This window comes from Lonchura striata, chromosome 6 (genome assembly GCF_050655825.1).
Source record: "Lonchura striata isolate lonStrDom1 chromosome 6, ASM5065582v1, whole genome shotgun sequence".
In the NCBI taxonomy this organism is placed as follows: Eukaryota; Metazoa; Chordata; class Aves; order Passeriformes; family Estrildidae; genus Lonchura; species Lonchura striata.
The window spans coordinates 12,567,954-12,581,529 of NC_140708.1; the positions used below are offsets into that span (position 1 = coordinate 12,567,954).

Here is a 13,576-nt window from a genome sequence, read left to right on the forward strand (position 1 = left end):
TCCATCCCTCGGCCCGGTGCTGTTCGGCTCGACAGGGAAGCCCTGCGAGGGCTGGGCTCCCTGCCGTGCCCGCAGCGGGGTGTGCGGGATCGGCTCTCCGGCGAGCCTCGTGTGCCCCAGCGGGGTGTGCGGGATCGGCTCTCCAGAGAGCCTCGTGTGCCCCAGCGGGGTGTGCGGGATCGGCTCTCCGGCGAGCCGTGTGCCCCAGCGGGGTGTGCGGGATCGGCTCTCTGGTGAGCCTTGTGTCCCAGCGGGGTGTGCGGGATCGGCTCTCCGGAGAGCCTCGTGTGTCCCAGCGGGGTGTGCGGGATCGGTCAGCCGTGTGTCCCAGCGGGGTGTGCGGGATCGGCTTTCCAGAGAGCCTCGTGTGCCCTCTGGCTGCCGCTGCTTCAGGGAACGCCAGGCCGCATCTCCCTGAGCCCCCGGAGCTCGCCCGCAGCACTTGAATACGGATTCTTCAGTAATTGAAGTCACAGGAGCAGTCGGGATCAAGAGGTTGATTGCAGTGGCTGCTGCCTTGTTTGCCCTGCCATGAGTCAACAGATAAAGTTTGTGTTTGTTGCTCAGGTGGAGAATTTGTTGCTTTGAAAGGTGCTTGCCTACAGTTTACACCTTGAGCTGAAGCAGGGGCGAGTGACATGTCAGCAGGATGACTCCTGTGGCATCCAGTAAGATGGAAAATCAAAACATGCTATGGAGCAGGGATCAGAGAGGTAGAGTTGAAGATTTTGTTTCGGTTTTGTAGGTTTTGCACGGGCCTTTTTGTGATGTGTTTCTCTGCGGAGTGCAGATGGCTGCAGGCCCACAGGCATGGCTGGCTGAGGTGGCTCTGAGCGCCTGGTGCTTCAGCCTGGCCCGAAGGGACCCAGCGAAGGTGCGGGAGCTGCTGGTGCTCCAGCTGCCCTGCAGGTCAGCGACAAAGGCTGTGAGGGCAGCGCGGCTGGGCAAGCACTGCTCATGGTGCCTGCAGGAGGTGAATGCAGCAGGGATGGGCTGTCACACCAAAATGCCCCCCGTGCCGTCCCAGCCATGAGCACAAAACACCACGCTGCTGTGAGAGGGCACTCATGCTTTTTTCTTTCTTTTATCGCTTATATTTAGCAGTGTCCGGGTTACAGCACCATCAGCCCCAGGACCTCCTGTGGGCCCAGCAGCTTGAACAGGCTGAGCGGCCACAGCTGTGGTGGGGGCACATGGGGAGCTTGGCCGGAGAGATGAGGCCAGGCTGAACAGGCACGGCTGGGGTGATGGGCACAGCATTTTAACAGGCTAAAGCACTACACCTGTGGTGATGGGCACAGCATTTTTAACAGGCTTAAATGGCCACAGCTGTGGTGATGGGCACAGCATTTTTAACAGGCTTAAATGGCCACAGCTGTGGTGATGGACACAGCATTTTTAACAGGCTAAATGGCCACAGGTGGAGTTTGTCTGCAGAGATAGGTGAGGCTGAGGTTGTAGGGTGGGGAGGAGGACGAGGATGTGGATTTTTCTGGGGCTAGCTCCCCAGGTAGAGGGAGAAAGCCCTAAACTACAGCATTTTTCAGACTTTATAGTGGGTTCTTGTGTAGAGGTAAGTGAGCTAAAATTCTCCACTAGTTTTTAAGTGGTATTCCTTCTGCTAAGGAGAAGGGAACTATCTCTGTTATCTGTGCTGTACCAGTGTGGTGTTGGAGTAACTCCTCTTTTTCTAGTGCTTCATGAAGTGGGTCTGGCTCAGCACCTCTACCTTTTCTTGCCTTGTGTGTTTTGTTTTTGTTTCACATGTACCTACTAAGTTTGCGTTAAAGACCTCCCCCAGTTAGATTTTACTGCAACATTACTTCTTCATTACTTATTTCCCAGGACAGGTTTTGTATCTGAAATGATTATAAAGGGTGTTTGGCTTAATTGCATCTTCATATTTTAAAAACTGAATGGGTCCTTGCCCATGTGTTGGCCAAAATGATTTTGTATGTGTTATATAAATAAGTATCTATAATGTGTACACTGAGGGCCACCTCATAGTATTTTCCTTGCTGCTGCAGTAGGCAGGAGGGACAGCAGGCATATCTGCAAACCTGCACTGCAAAAACCCACTCAAGAGCAAATATCAGGCCCAGGATCAGTGTGGCTTTGTGTGAGGTAGGTGCCATGGAAACATCTCCTGGTGGCAACTCAGCCCTCAGCTTGTGCAAGGTGCCTCCACAGGGAAGTGCTGGCTGCAAGAAATCCTCTTTCACTAGGAGTTAATTTCTACCTTCCACCGACTCTGGAGGGAAACCACTGATTAAGGTGATGCCTAGCAATTATGCTACGATAAGTTAATTGCAGAGGATCAGCCTGATGGCTGCAGTTAGCTCTGGCCAGGCTGCACAGCTTTGTGGAGGGGAAGGAAGGTGATGGTGTCGTGGAGCAGCACAGCTGAAATACTGGCACTCTGCTGCAGTCTAACATGGGAGCGGGCGCCTCCCTTTCCATTTGTGTAAGTGAACCAAAATCTGCCTTCTCCACTCCTTTCTCACACCCTTCCTCCTTTCTGAGAAGGCTGAGGGTCTGCTGCATCTTGAGAAGGGAAAAGGGAGGGATTTATAGTAATGGTGCACAGATACTTTAGAGGCTTTTTGTAACACCTCCTTGCTTATAAACAAAAATGCTGTAAAATATGTTTGGTACATGCTGATATTTGTTCTTTTAAGATAATTATTCATGTTGTAACACTATCATCACAGTCTAAGCTTTTCTATGTACTGAAAGATCAAAATTGCCTGGGATGTTTTGAGTGCTGTGTATGCTTTTGCCATGGCAGCAGGGCTGGCCTGGAGCTCCAGCTCATGGCTTTACTGCAGGCATGTGTGAAAAACAGCTTTACTACAGCAGTTCAGCTTCAAACCCATAGGAAAATCTTTCCCTTTTCCTTCTGAAATCATAGTAATAAAAATATTTAAGAGGAGGCTGGTTTGAGATAATGCTACCAAAAAAAAAAAAAAAATTAAAAATCCCCTTTAGATACTGTTTAAATAGTCCTGGTGCAGAAATGGTAAATCCAGGTGTTCCTGGTTTGGACTTCTGCTCTCATTGCCCGAGACATGAGGACAAAATACAGAAATTACTGTGGGTAATGGCACCTGCCTGTAAGGCAAGCAAGGGGCTTAGCGGGGGTGGGAAAGAGGGCAGGGCAGCCAGGACTCCTTTCAGAGCACCGGGCAGAATTCTCTCAGGAATTCCCTCAGGAATATTTTAAAAATATTCCTGAGGGATATTATTATTATGTATATAGTTATTATATTTATTTTAAAAATTTATCTAAACATGTATTTATAAATATATTTTTAAACACTGCCCAGGTAGCCCTGAGGGGCTGCAGAGCTGCTGTGCCCACCTGGGGTGGCCCCATCCTCACGGAGCCCCCCAGCCTCCCTCAGGGACAGGACCCCCCACCAGAGCCCACAAACTTCCCAGCCCATGCTCTGTAGGATGGAAAAGCAGCTTCCTTCATCAGGAATGAAAAGTGCAAGTTGTTTGTGATTTCCTGTGCTTTTGCATCAGTTGTTGGGGTAAGAAGTTTGGAATAACTGGGCGAGCAGGAAGGAACCTCTTCTGAGGCCATGGCTGCCACTGAAATTCCACTTCTGGTTCCTTCATAATCTTGCAATTTTTTTTATCCTCACACAGGAATTCACAAATTTAATGGAGTTGGAAGGTTGTGCACCAGCACAGGGTCAGCTTATTTCTGACTTTTGGGGCTGTTTTGAGGGGTAGTGATCCATCTCTGCCTTGAACAGCCCATCTGCCTCAACACAAGGCCCCTTTTCCCTGACTGTAGGGGTGAGGGGGCTTTACTGGAGTTTATCCCATCACAGGTCTCATCTCAGCTCTACAGAAGAATATTAGTATTTTAAGAATATACAATAGAAATAAAACCTGTACTAAGATGCTACAAAAAAGACAATACTTTTACCAAAGCTGTAGATCTCTGGTGGTTAAAATAATAAAAGCTTGTCACTGTTTACCACTTCCCTGTTTTTATTCCCCAGCAATCATTCTCTTCTATACAAGTTAGGCACACAACAAATAAAGTTTCACCAGATCTACAGTTCAGCAGTGAAAGAAACACATTTGGTGTTCCTCTGGAAACCCTTGTAGAGGATGCAAAGCAGTGTGGGGTTCCTTCTCTTGTGACACAGATGGTGGAGTACCTGGAGATATTTGGTAAGTTCACATTTTTCCTGCTTGGCTTCTGGAACCGATATTTTTTGTTTAAGCTTTACTTTTCAGCTGTAAATGCTGAAAAATCCTTATTTTAAATTGTGCTTTCTTAAAGAAGCTCTTTCTTTTTGAACTCTAGTTTTCATCACAAAGATGTGGTAAAGTAAACAACCACTGCTTACTGTTCTGCATTTCTTACACAGGTCTGGAGCGTGTTGGTATATTTCGGATTGGTGGCTCAGCAAATAAAATCAAGGAATTGAGGCAGAAGTACAATCAAGGGGAAAAAGTCGACCTTATTAATGATGGAGATGTCGATTCTGTGGCCAGTCTCCTGAAACTCTTTCTGAAAGAACTACCAGTGGCTGTTTTTCCAGACAATATTTGTTCTGGCTTGCTCAAAACTTTCCAAGGTACACAATGGGCACCTTCCAAGCTTCTTTCCTTTCCCTGACAGTGACAGATAATGTGTTCATCACACTTTCTATAAACAAGGTTTTGTGTTTCCTTATAAAGGGTGTTTGACTTAATTGCATCTTCATATTTTAAAAACTGAATGATGTTTAATTGCTTTGGAGGAACTAAGCATCTATGAACTTGTCTACAAGTCTTTTTAAAATTCATTAAGTCTTTTGGATTCCCTTTTTTCCTGTGTCAATGAATCCTGCAATCCAATCCTGTATTCTTTGAGAAAGCTCCTCTTCTGCATGCTTTCTTCTTTAAATTGTATACCATACTAGTTACTGAGATAATATTTTTAGTTTTAATGTAATCACCACCATAATACTGCTTGTGTCTTTATATAGCCACTGCCTCACTTCTCTCTTTTCTGAGCTGAAGCCTCTTTTTATTTAACCTGCCCTGTTAAAGGAGGTTTTTCTGCACATCACTCTTCTTATTTAGAACTGTATTTTTAGTTAGCATTTATTTTACCAGTTCTCTTATAATCTTGGACAGCAGTGTGTGGAGCAGCATGCAAAGCCCAGAGCACCCCAGCAGCCCACTGCCTGCTCCCCACTGAGCTCTGTGCTCAGTCTGCCCGGTGATTCTGACTGGCAGCTAATTCAGGTGTTTGCATACAAATAAGTGGGTTTTGTGGGTTACTTTGCAGGCTGCTTTTGTTGGAAGCGCTCGTGTAGGAGTTTGCAAAGGAAGAGAAAGGAAGCAGTTTCATGAACTGTGAAACTCTGTGCAGAACGACCTATGGGGCTTTTGCAAGTGCCTTGTTCTTTTTACCCTGGACAGTCTTGCTGTTATTCTTTAAAGTTATTTTTTCCTCTTTGTCCCCTTTTCCATTTTACTCATTAGTCAGTTGAGCAGTGGGCCTTGGCCTGCGCAGAATGTGTTTTTTAGGGCTAAAATTACCCTCAAGGGCATGATTTGCTTATAAGCAATGTCAAAGCTACGCAGATGTGTCCTGGTGATCTATGGCAAATTTGAGCATCAGCTGCCAATTATTGAGCAGTACTGTCATCTCAATTCTAGTAACCAGGAGAATTTATCCTACTGATACGGAACTGCTGATCAAAATGGAGCTGTTTGTGAACCCATTTTCTGCCTTGTTACCCTTCTTTGAAGAATGAGAACCAAGAAAATGTTAAGTATCCCCAATTTAGAATTTTAAGCATCTCTTGTATAACTGCAGTTGCATATTTATAGAGCAAAGATGTTTTGAGTCTGAGAGCTACCAATTAGTCAGGAAATGAAGATGATGTGGGGCTGAAAGGCTACAATTTCTCATTTCTCTTAATGAGAATCATACAGCATGTATAAAATCTCTTGGGAGAGTCAAGGCTGACAACCTTGTACTGTCTTTCAAGGCAGCTTTGAGGATTCAGGTACATGACTCCTGCCTGCAATTTCATTAGGAAAGCAGCAAGTGCTGGATGATTCTGCCTTAAGAGGAAAAATGTCATAAACAGTGAGTGTAAAACTTAATATCTGAAAATCCTTGGTTCTCAAATATTTATAAATTAAAAACATGACAAAATTTAGTGTACAAAATCCTTGTTTGGGACGTATTTATCCTTCACTTTGTTCTAATATATGTTAAAACTTTCCTTCTTACTTATATGTAATGTCTGGGATAAAATTATGTTGGTATGAGGAATAGCTATAAGTTTGCATTTGGTTATTTTTTCCCCCAGAGCACAAAATCAACACAACGAAATGCATAGAGAACCTGAGACAGTTGCTCAGCTGCCTGCCCAAAACCCATCAAAACCTTCTTCAGTTCCTGTCTGCTTTCCTGTTTAAGGTAGCAACCTACAGTGCAGTGAATTTCATGACTCTGGAAAACCTGGCCATTGTGTTTGGACCTGCTCTGTTCAAGTGAGTCCTCTCTGTTCAGCTGCCTCAAGCAGCACAACAAGGTCACACCTCACAGGGAGGCTTTCTGTCGTAACTCTGTGTCCAATAGAGAGTGGGGGATTTTGTGAGTTCATTGTTTATATGGTGTATCATGGGCAGATGTGGCAGGATCTGAGCTGGCTGATCACTTTTATTCTGGTGGGCATTGACTAGACAGGGCAAGCCTCAAGTAAGAAACTATATGAAGAGACATCAGGGATAGAGGGCTATTTAATGACAACTACTTCTCTTTTCTGAGCCAAGAGAAGTGCTGGCTGTGGGGGCTGCTTAGTTGTTGGATTTGATTCTGAAAAGCTCACCCTCACTTTGACCTTGCAACTATCGGAAATGAATCCTTGTTATCAAGAAAGAGAAGCAACTCATTCTGCCCTTGACACTAAAGTTCAAGTTGGCATCCAAGCAGAGCCAGCTAAGCTTGCAAGTAGTGAGTGCTTGGCTGGGGCTGGAAAAGTCATGTGTGGGGTGATGGTGAGTGGACACAAAACTGGAAGCTAAAAAGGAGGGGAGGGACAACATGCCATGCAAATCAAGGTGATAAGAAGGAACAGCCTAGTGTGATCAGATAATGGAGGATTTTCCTTTTCATTGTTGACACTAGAGGATGTTAAATATTTTATGCCTGTTACAACTTGTAAATCTTTGTTTTAGTGGATCACAGCTATGTCAGATTAATATGAACTATAAGCCAATGACACTTTACGAAATATATCTATTAGCAGTTAATATCTTCTGTGCAGTAAAAAAGCCTTGTTATCCAGCTGGGTGTTTTATGGCAAGCCAAGTTAATTTTTAAAGCAAAATTGGTGCCCAGCATCAATGTCAGGCTTTGTTTTGTGGAACTGGACTTTTAAACCTTGCTGCTGTTTCATAGGTCTCTATATGTGTTCTCTGTTTTCCTGCTCCATGGGTTTATCACCATGTCTAGCAGAATGTGACCTTTGGACATGATACAAGTTTATATCTTTAACCAAAGCACACTAAGGAAAGTGAATCTAGCAAGATGTGGTGTGGTTGGAACTATGCCACTCTGTCCTCTGGGAAAAAAAAAAAAACCTTGCCATGGAGGATATTCAGCAATGCAACAAAGCAGTTTTGCAAACAGACCCCAAGATCCTTAATATCTGAATAATAAAGTTAGTAAACTAGTGGAGGCAGATAAGATTTATCTGTGTTTGGATTAGTTGTGTGGTGATACTTATGAGCATTGGCTGATGCTAAAAGACCTTCACCAAGTATCTATCCCTTGGCCCCCACATTAACTCAAAAAGCACTTCACTGACAGTCACTTTTCTGCCATCAGGTGATATTTGCTCTCACCTGGGGTTTCTGTGCATGTACATGCATGCAAGAAGACTTTGTTCCTTTATCTCCATTTCCAAATTATCCCAATGTGTGCCCACTGATTCCTGTACCCACACATATCACTCCAGTGTGCTCCCTTATTGATTGATGAGCTGCTTCAGTTTCTAAATATCCCACCCACCCTTCTGGGATGTGGCCCAGCTACTTCTGAACATGTGCCTTTGCCTGGTTTTAAAGTACATTCAGTGCTAAACTGAGCACTTGTGGCAATGACCTGTCTGAGAAGCCTTGAAAGCAATCAGCACAGGGTTTCCCTGCCAGTGACCTGTCAAGACAACAGCTACCATAAATAGAAGTATGTCTGCTCTATAAATGTTATCTTCACCTCTTTACAGTCATTCTGATCTCACCAGCTCTGGGAGACAGCCCAGTAAATCTGGAGCTCAGGATATTTTTTGTAAAACAATTGACTGGTGCTCGTTGAGTTACCTCCTAGGGTTATGAAAAATCGCCTTTTGGTAGTTGGGCGGAGAGGAGAGCCTTGAAACTGGCTCTGTCAGTGAGATTGCTCTATACCACTTCCTGCTGAGTGGCCTGAGGCCTTCAATGATTCAGAATAAATCATTGGTATTGTCCTGCACAGCAGCAAAATTCAAGGTAGTCAGCTGTGGCAAATCATATCTGCTGACACAGGGGAAAAAGTCATAAATATTCTTTATGTCTTTCAGAGCAAGAATTAGTGCAATTATCTGGCAGATTATGAAACATTTGGCAGCCAGAGCGTAGGAAATTGGGACGTGTTGGGTACTACTTGCTATAGTTGTTCAGTGTAAATGCGAAGGTTATAGAAAAAAATGCTTCTAGATCTAATCTGCAGAAATGTGTGCTCCATGCAATTGCTGGAATTAACCTTCTGGAGGTAATGGCAGCTCCTCATATGGCATGAATTCATTGCAAGTGTTAAAACTTATTCTTCCTGTGTTCTGGCAATCTGCATTTTTGTGAAATAACTTCTTCATTCTCGGACACTAAACAAAGTTGTTTATGAGCCTTTTTACTTTAAATTTCTTACATATTTATATTCAAGTGTAAATTCTGTCTATGATGATCACCTATCTCAATATTTTGGCACTTTTATTTGTGGAGACCTGTCATGTTTATAGTTTCACTGAAGTGACTGAATAGGAATATTCTGTAGTTAGAACATGGAACCCTGTTGGACCTTGGGACCAAAAAAGTAAAATATTAAACTTTGTACATTATAAGCCTAAACTGCACATACTTCATGGTTTGTAGCTATGGTTATTGTAATACAAAAATTAAAAGGTTCAGCAGAGTTATTACACTGAAAGTCTAGTAAGATGATAATGAAAAACTGGTTTTGTTCTCCTGGTATCTGTAAATACTTAGGAGAATGCTTTTATCAGAGATCCAACTGACATTACTTAAATTTCCATGGATACTTTGTTATGCTTCATCTTGGTAAAGAGATTTTTAGTTCTGGTCTCAGTAAGCAATTCTTGCATGAGTGCACAAGGACTGCAGCCAGCTAGCTGTTTGCTTCCACTCACTTTGATTCGTTGTTTCTGTAAATTTGCAGCAAGCCTGTGGCGGCAAGGAACCTTGGCAGATCTCCTGGGCAAAGCCAAGGCAGGGACTGTGTGGACTTTTTAGCCTGCACTTTGTGTCAAAGCAGCTTTGAATGTTTTAGACTCACTCAAGAAAACAGTAGATAATTCCTGATGGCCAAGGTTTACTCGTCTCTTATTTGCAGTGAGTGTTCTCCTGTGATTTGTACTAAAACTGATTATGGGGCTTTTATAGGGAAGTGAAGAATACACCTCAGTAGCTCTGCTCTTTCTAGGATCATGTGCCTGGATTCAGCAGTGTAGGAACCTGGCTTCCTTTTGCTGTCACCCCAGTAATGCAGTTTCTGGTAGTGGCAGAAGTATATGAATAGGCAGGAAGAGATTATTTCACAAAATTAATTGAAACTCATTGAGGAAGGTGGCTGAAGAGAAAACTAAAAGTGTATTCTCTATATTTGGAATGCACACCTGTTGCCACCCATGAATATCTGCTGATGAGACACTGATATTTGGAGTCAGCTGTCTCATCCCAGTCTATAGTTTAGATCTGTTTCAGGATGAAATGAGAACCGGGCACTCAAACACAGGCTGCTAATAAGGGAAAGGAGGACTCAATGAGTTGTCTGAGAACCATTTATCTTCCTGAATAGCTTGTGCAGTGCTCCTTCTGGTAAGGAGTTAACAGCTGGTAGAGGTGGATTCAGGAACAGATGTCTAAGCTAATGAAAGAAGCTGAAAAAGAAGACAAAGGACTAAAAATATTGCTTGTCTGGCCTGTGAGCTGAGGGTGTTGATATTTGGTAAGTGATGAATAATCTCTTAGGATTGTTGTATGTAGCAAAGACTATTGCTCAGTCAACCAGGTTTTACAGGCAGCCTTGTTTATTGTGGAGAAACTGAGTCCTTCCCAGAAAAATGGGAATGCAAGAAAGAGAAATGTTCATTAATCCTAAATAAGGAACTGATGACACAGTGGTTCATCCTGTAAATCCCTCTATGTTGTACCTGGCTATAACTCTGCTTAAACCTTCTGCTTTCAAAAGGAGCCCAAACTTAAGCCCTTACAGAAACAACTGTAAGTTTACAAAACAGGAACACGAATGAAAGCAATTGGACTGGGCCCAATGTGTATATTTGTACTTTAAAATTGCAAATGAATAATGAATGTACTCATTTGGCAAACAGAAGACTGGTGTATTCATGCTCCACTTTAGTCTCCAGAGTTTATGAATTTCTTATTGAAATATTAATGTTGTGCTGGTGGTAACTGAGTTGGTGCAGCGTGGCTGGAGAAGCTCCATTTAGGGCACAGTATTTATGTAAATAGTCTCCAAGCTTCCAAATAGTTGACAGGGGGGAATACACAAGTCCTTCAGGGATTGAGATTAAAATCCTATATAAAGAACCCTTTTAATTAAATTATTCTGGCTTGACAGGGATAGTAAAAATTCAACTATTATTCATTAAAAAAACCCAAAAGCATGGGGAGAGCAAGGAAGAAAGAAAAAAAAATCCAACCCAAACTCAGCATGGTTAATGGGAACATATGGAATTTCCACTTCCTAATATGTCTGATGTCTGTGGATTTATAAATTAATACACTAAAGCAGTTTGTTATCTGTAGTAACCTGTGTACCTATATCTAGACAGTTCTGGTAATAAGACCAGATGCCTTAGTGATCAAAGTTCACCTTCATAAATGAAGGCAGAGTAAACCCACTCTTTCCATCCCATCCCTATGCCAGTGAGCAATGGCAGACTGTTAGGGTGCTTTTTTTGCCTATTCTTTTCACCCTTGATTTTGCAAGCCTCATGTCTAAGCTCCTGTTAGGTTTTAACTCCTTTGCTGTGCTGCCACAAAGATTTGCTGTGTTGTGAACCTTGCAGCAAAGCTGGGGCTCTGTCCCTGTGAAAGTCCCACTGTTGTGAGCCCCCCAAGCCCCAGTGGTCACTGTGGCAGCAATTGCTGCTTGGCTGAATTCCCTTGGCTGCTGGGAGGGCTCCCTGTGTCACCCATGGCCAGCCTCTGATCTGAGAGCTCCTAAGATTAATCCATCTCCTTGTCCTTTAGGATTCCTGTCAGTCCCTTGGCTTGTGAAGAACAAAAGCTTTACAATGGCCTCCTGCTGTATTTGCTCCAACACCAGGAGATGCTTTTTGGTGACCTGGACCCTTGTTTCTCACAGAGACAGGCAGATGGCCTTCAGGTAAGAAAGTTACAGCAAGAAATCAAAAGTGCTTCATTATGTTGAAACCCAGAACTGGAAATACATTAGCTTGCACATAGCATAATTAATGACTGTAGCTTGTAGCCAGCAATGTAAATATTCATGATATATGTAAGCTGGAGAGGAAAAATGAGTGTTAAAATTATAATTTGGAAAAAAAATGCACGTGCAAAAGCAAAAGGTCCAGAAGAAAATCCCAAGCTGTTCTACTTTAAATATATTAATGCTGAGCTTTGTTAGATCAAAGCCACTGGATTTTTCCTTGAGTGAAGCACATTTCATTTTGTGTCTGTGTTTGTCTGTACATTGGTGATGCAGGAAAACAAAATCAGAGGATTTTAAACCCCTCTCTTATTTTTTAGCACTCACTGTGTATGTTCCAGGCTCTCCTTGGGCATTTTCTTTCCTAAAACATTGTTAGCACTTTGATTCCTTTTCTGCCTGTTTGTTGAAAACCTTGTGGTGGAAGAAACATGATAGACAAATCCTGGTTTAGAGAGAGGGTCAGTATAAATCTTGTTTTCCCTTTGTGATGTGGTGTATCATTACTGCTTAACTTGAAATCGATTTTTTGGAAAAGGACATGAAGGAAGTGTAGCAAACCCTGCAGTTCAATGCTTCACAGTGCAGTTTTGTGATCCTTGAGGTTCAGAGTGAGGCTAGCAGCAGTGTGCAGGCCAAGTGATGGGGCTGTGGAAGAGTTGCATGTAAATGTGGGTGATGGTGTTTGTGACTCCTTAATTTTCTGTCTTCTTTCTCCAAGTATCCCTGTTAAGGAAAGATAGCAGACTTTTAATACAAAATCAAAGTCAGTATTTAGAATGTATTACATATCCCAAAGAGAGTACTGGAACTGAATGCTCCTTGGAAGCTTTATTGGAAAAGAAAACCTGTACAGACACAGGTATAAAGAACAGACTATACTGATAAAAGGATGTCTCTAAAATAATGCTTCAACACCACAAGACACGGCCCCAAATGTAACACTAGGATTGTTTCACACTAGGACAGTGTAGAGCCCATGTTCCCAGCTCCCCTTTTTCTCTGAAGAAGTCCCATGTCACTACCACCTCTGGGAGTTTCTGAAACTAGTACTCAAATGAGCACACAAAATCAAAATATTAGCTGTCCCAAGACATCTGCTTCAGTTTGCAAAGCTAGAGGAAGCACAGCATCTAAAAAAATTTGGAAAGGTATTAGAGAAGCCAGGAAACCAGGCTTTCACTTGCAGTGCTTTTGTTTTAGAACCAGCTTCATTCCCTGTAATTCTGGAAAATGTCACAGTCTGTCTGGAATTGTGGTGATGTGGGAAAGAATTCTGCTGAAAAGCTGCTTTCAAGTTCTTTAATAAAGCCTCAGACAAGGCATAGCCATGGGGCACTCTCCTGCTCTGAGGTAAGCTTATGAAAGAAATCCCATCTGGGGGTGAGAAGGGAATTCAGTATTCTGTGGCTGGTCTTGTTTTTGTAATTTTTGGCAGGAAACCCAGCACATTGGATAGGTACCCTTCATCTTTCATAATATAACAATTGCTCAAGGTCCTCTAAACTAGAAACATCGAAGTTAGGTTTACAAACTAAACATATTAAAAGTCCATGTTTTTCTTCCAGTAAAACAAGCAAAAAGTCAAATGGCAAACCTGGCTCGATTCCTTGCTGTGTCCTGGAAACTAATTTTTATTGGCTTTTACACAAAAACTTGCATTAGGACTACTTAATTCCTCTGATTTTGTGGTTGGGTTGTCTTTTTTTTTTTTTTTTTTTTTTTTTTTTTTTTTTTTTTTTTCATTTCAACGTTTTCAAGTTAACCTGAGCTCTGTCAAAATAAAGCCATGCCAATCTGGCAGGCCTGCCATAGAGCTGACAAGACTCATCCCTCAGTCTGTGGGCTGAAATGGGC

The 13,576-nt window shown here is 42.8% G+C and overlaps 1 protein-coding gene across 22 annotated transcripts in view; it reads left to right on the forward strand.

The window, feature by feature from the left end:
- The first annotated feature begins 556 nt into the window (after nucleotides 1-556).
- Nucleotides 557-13,576, forward strand: part of FAM13C (family with sequence similarity 13 member C) — a 116,008-nt gene continuing 102,988 nt past the window's right edge. For 6 of the 22 annotated variants that reach the window (XM_085583235.1, XM_085583237.1, XM_085583243.1 and 3 more), the window contains exons 1-5: nucleotides 1,432-1,573; nucleotides 4,017-4,191; nucleotides 4,392-4,601; nucleotides 6,336-6,519; nucleotides 11,521-11,656. In XM_085583235.1, the coding sequence (XP_085439361.1) occupies nucleotides 1,481-1,573; nucleotides 4,017-4,191; nucleotides 4,392-4,601; nucleotides 6,336-6,519; nucleotides 11,521-11,656 (798 nt within the window). In that variant the 5' untranslated portion in view covers nucleotides 1,432-1,480. Of the gene's footprint in view, nucleotides 714-1,415; nucleotides 1,574-2,130; nucleotides 2,465-4,016; nucleotides 4,192-4,391; nucleotides 4,602-6,335; nucleotides 6,520-11,520; nucleotides 11,657-13,576 lie in introns of those variants that run through there. The other 16 variants (XM_085583233.1, XM_085583242.1, XM_085583254.1 and 13 more) reach the window with 10 other exon arrangements.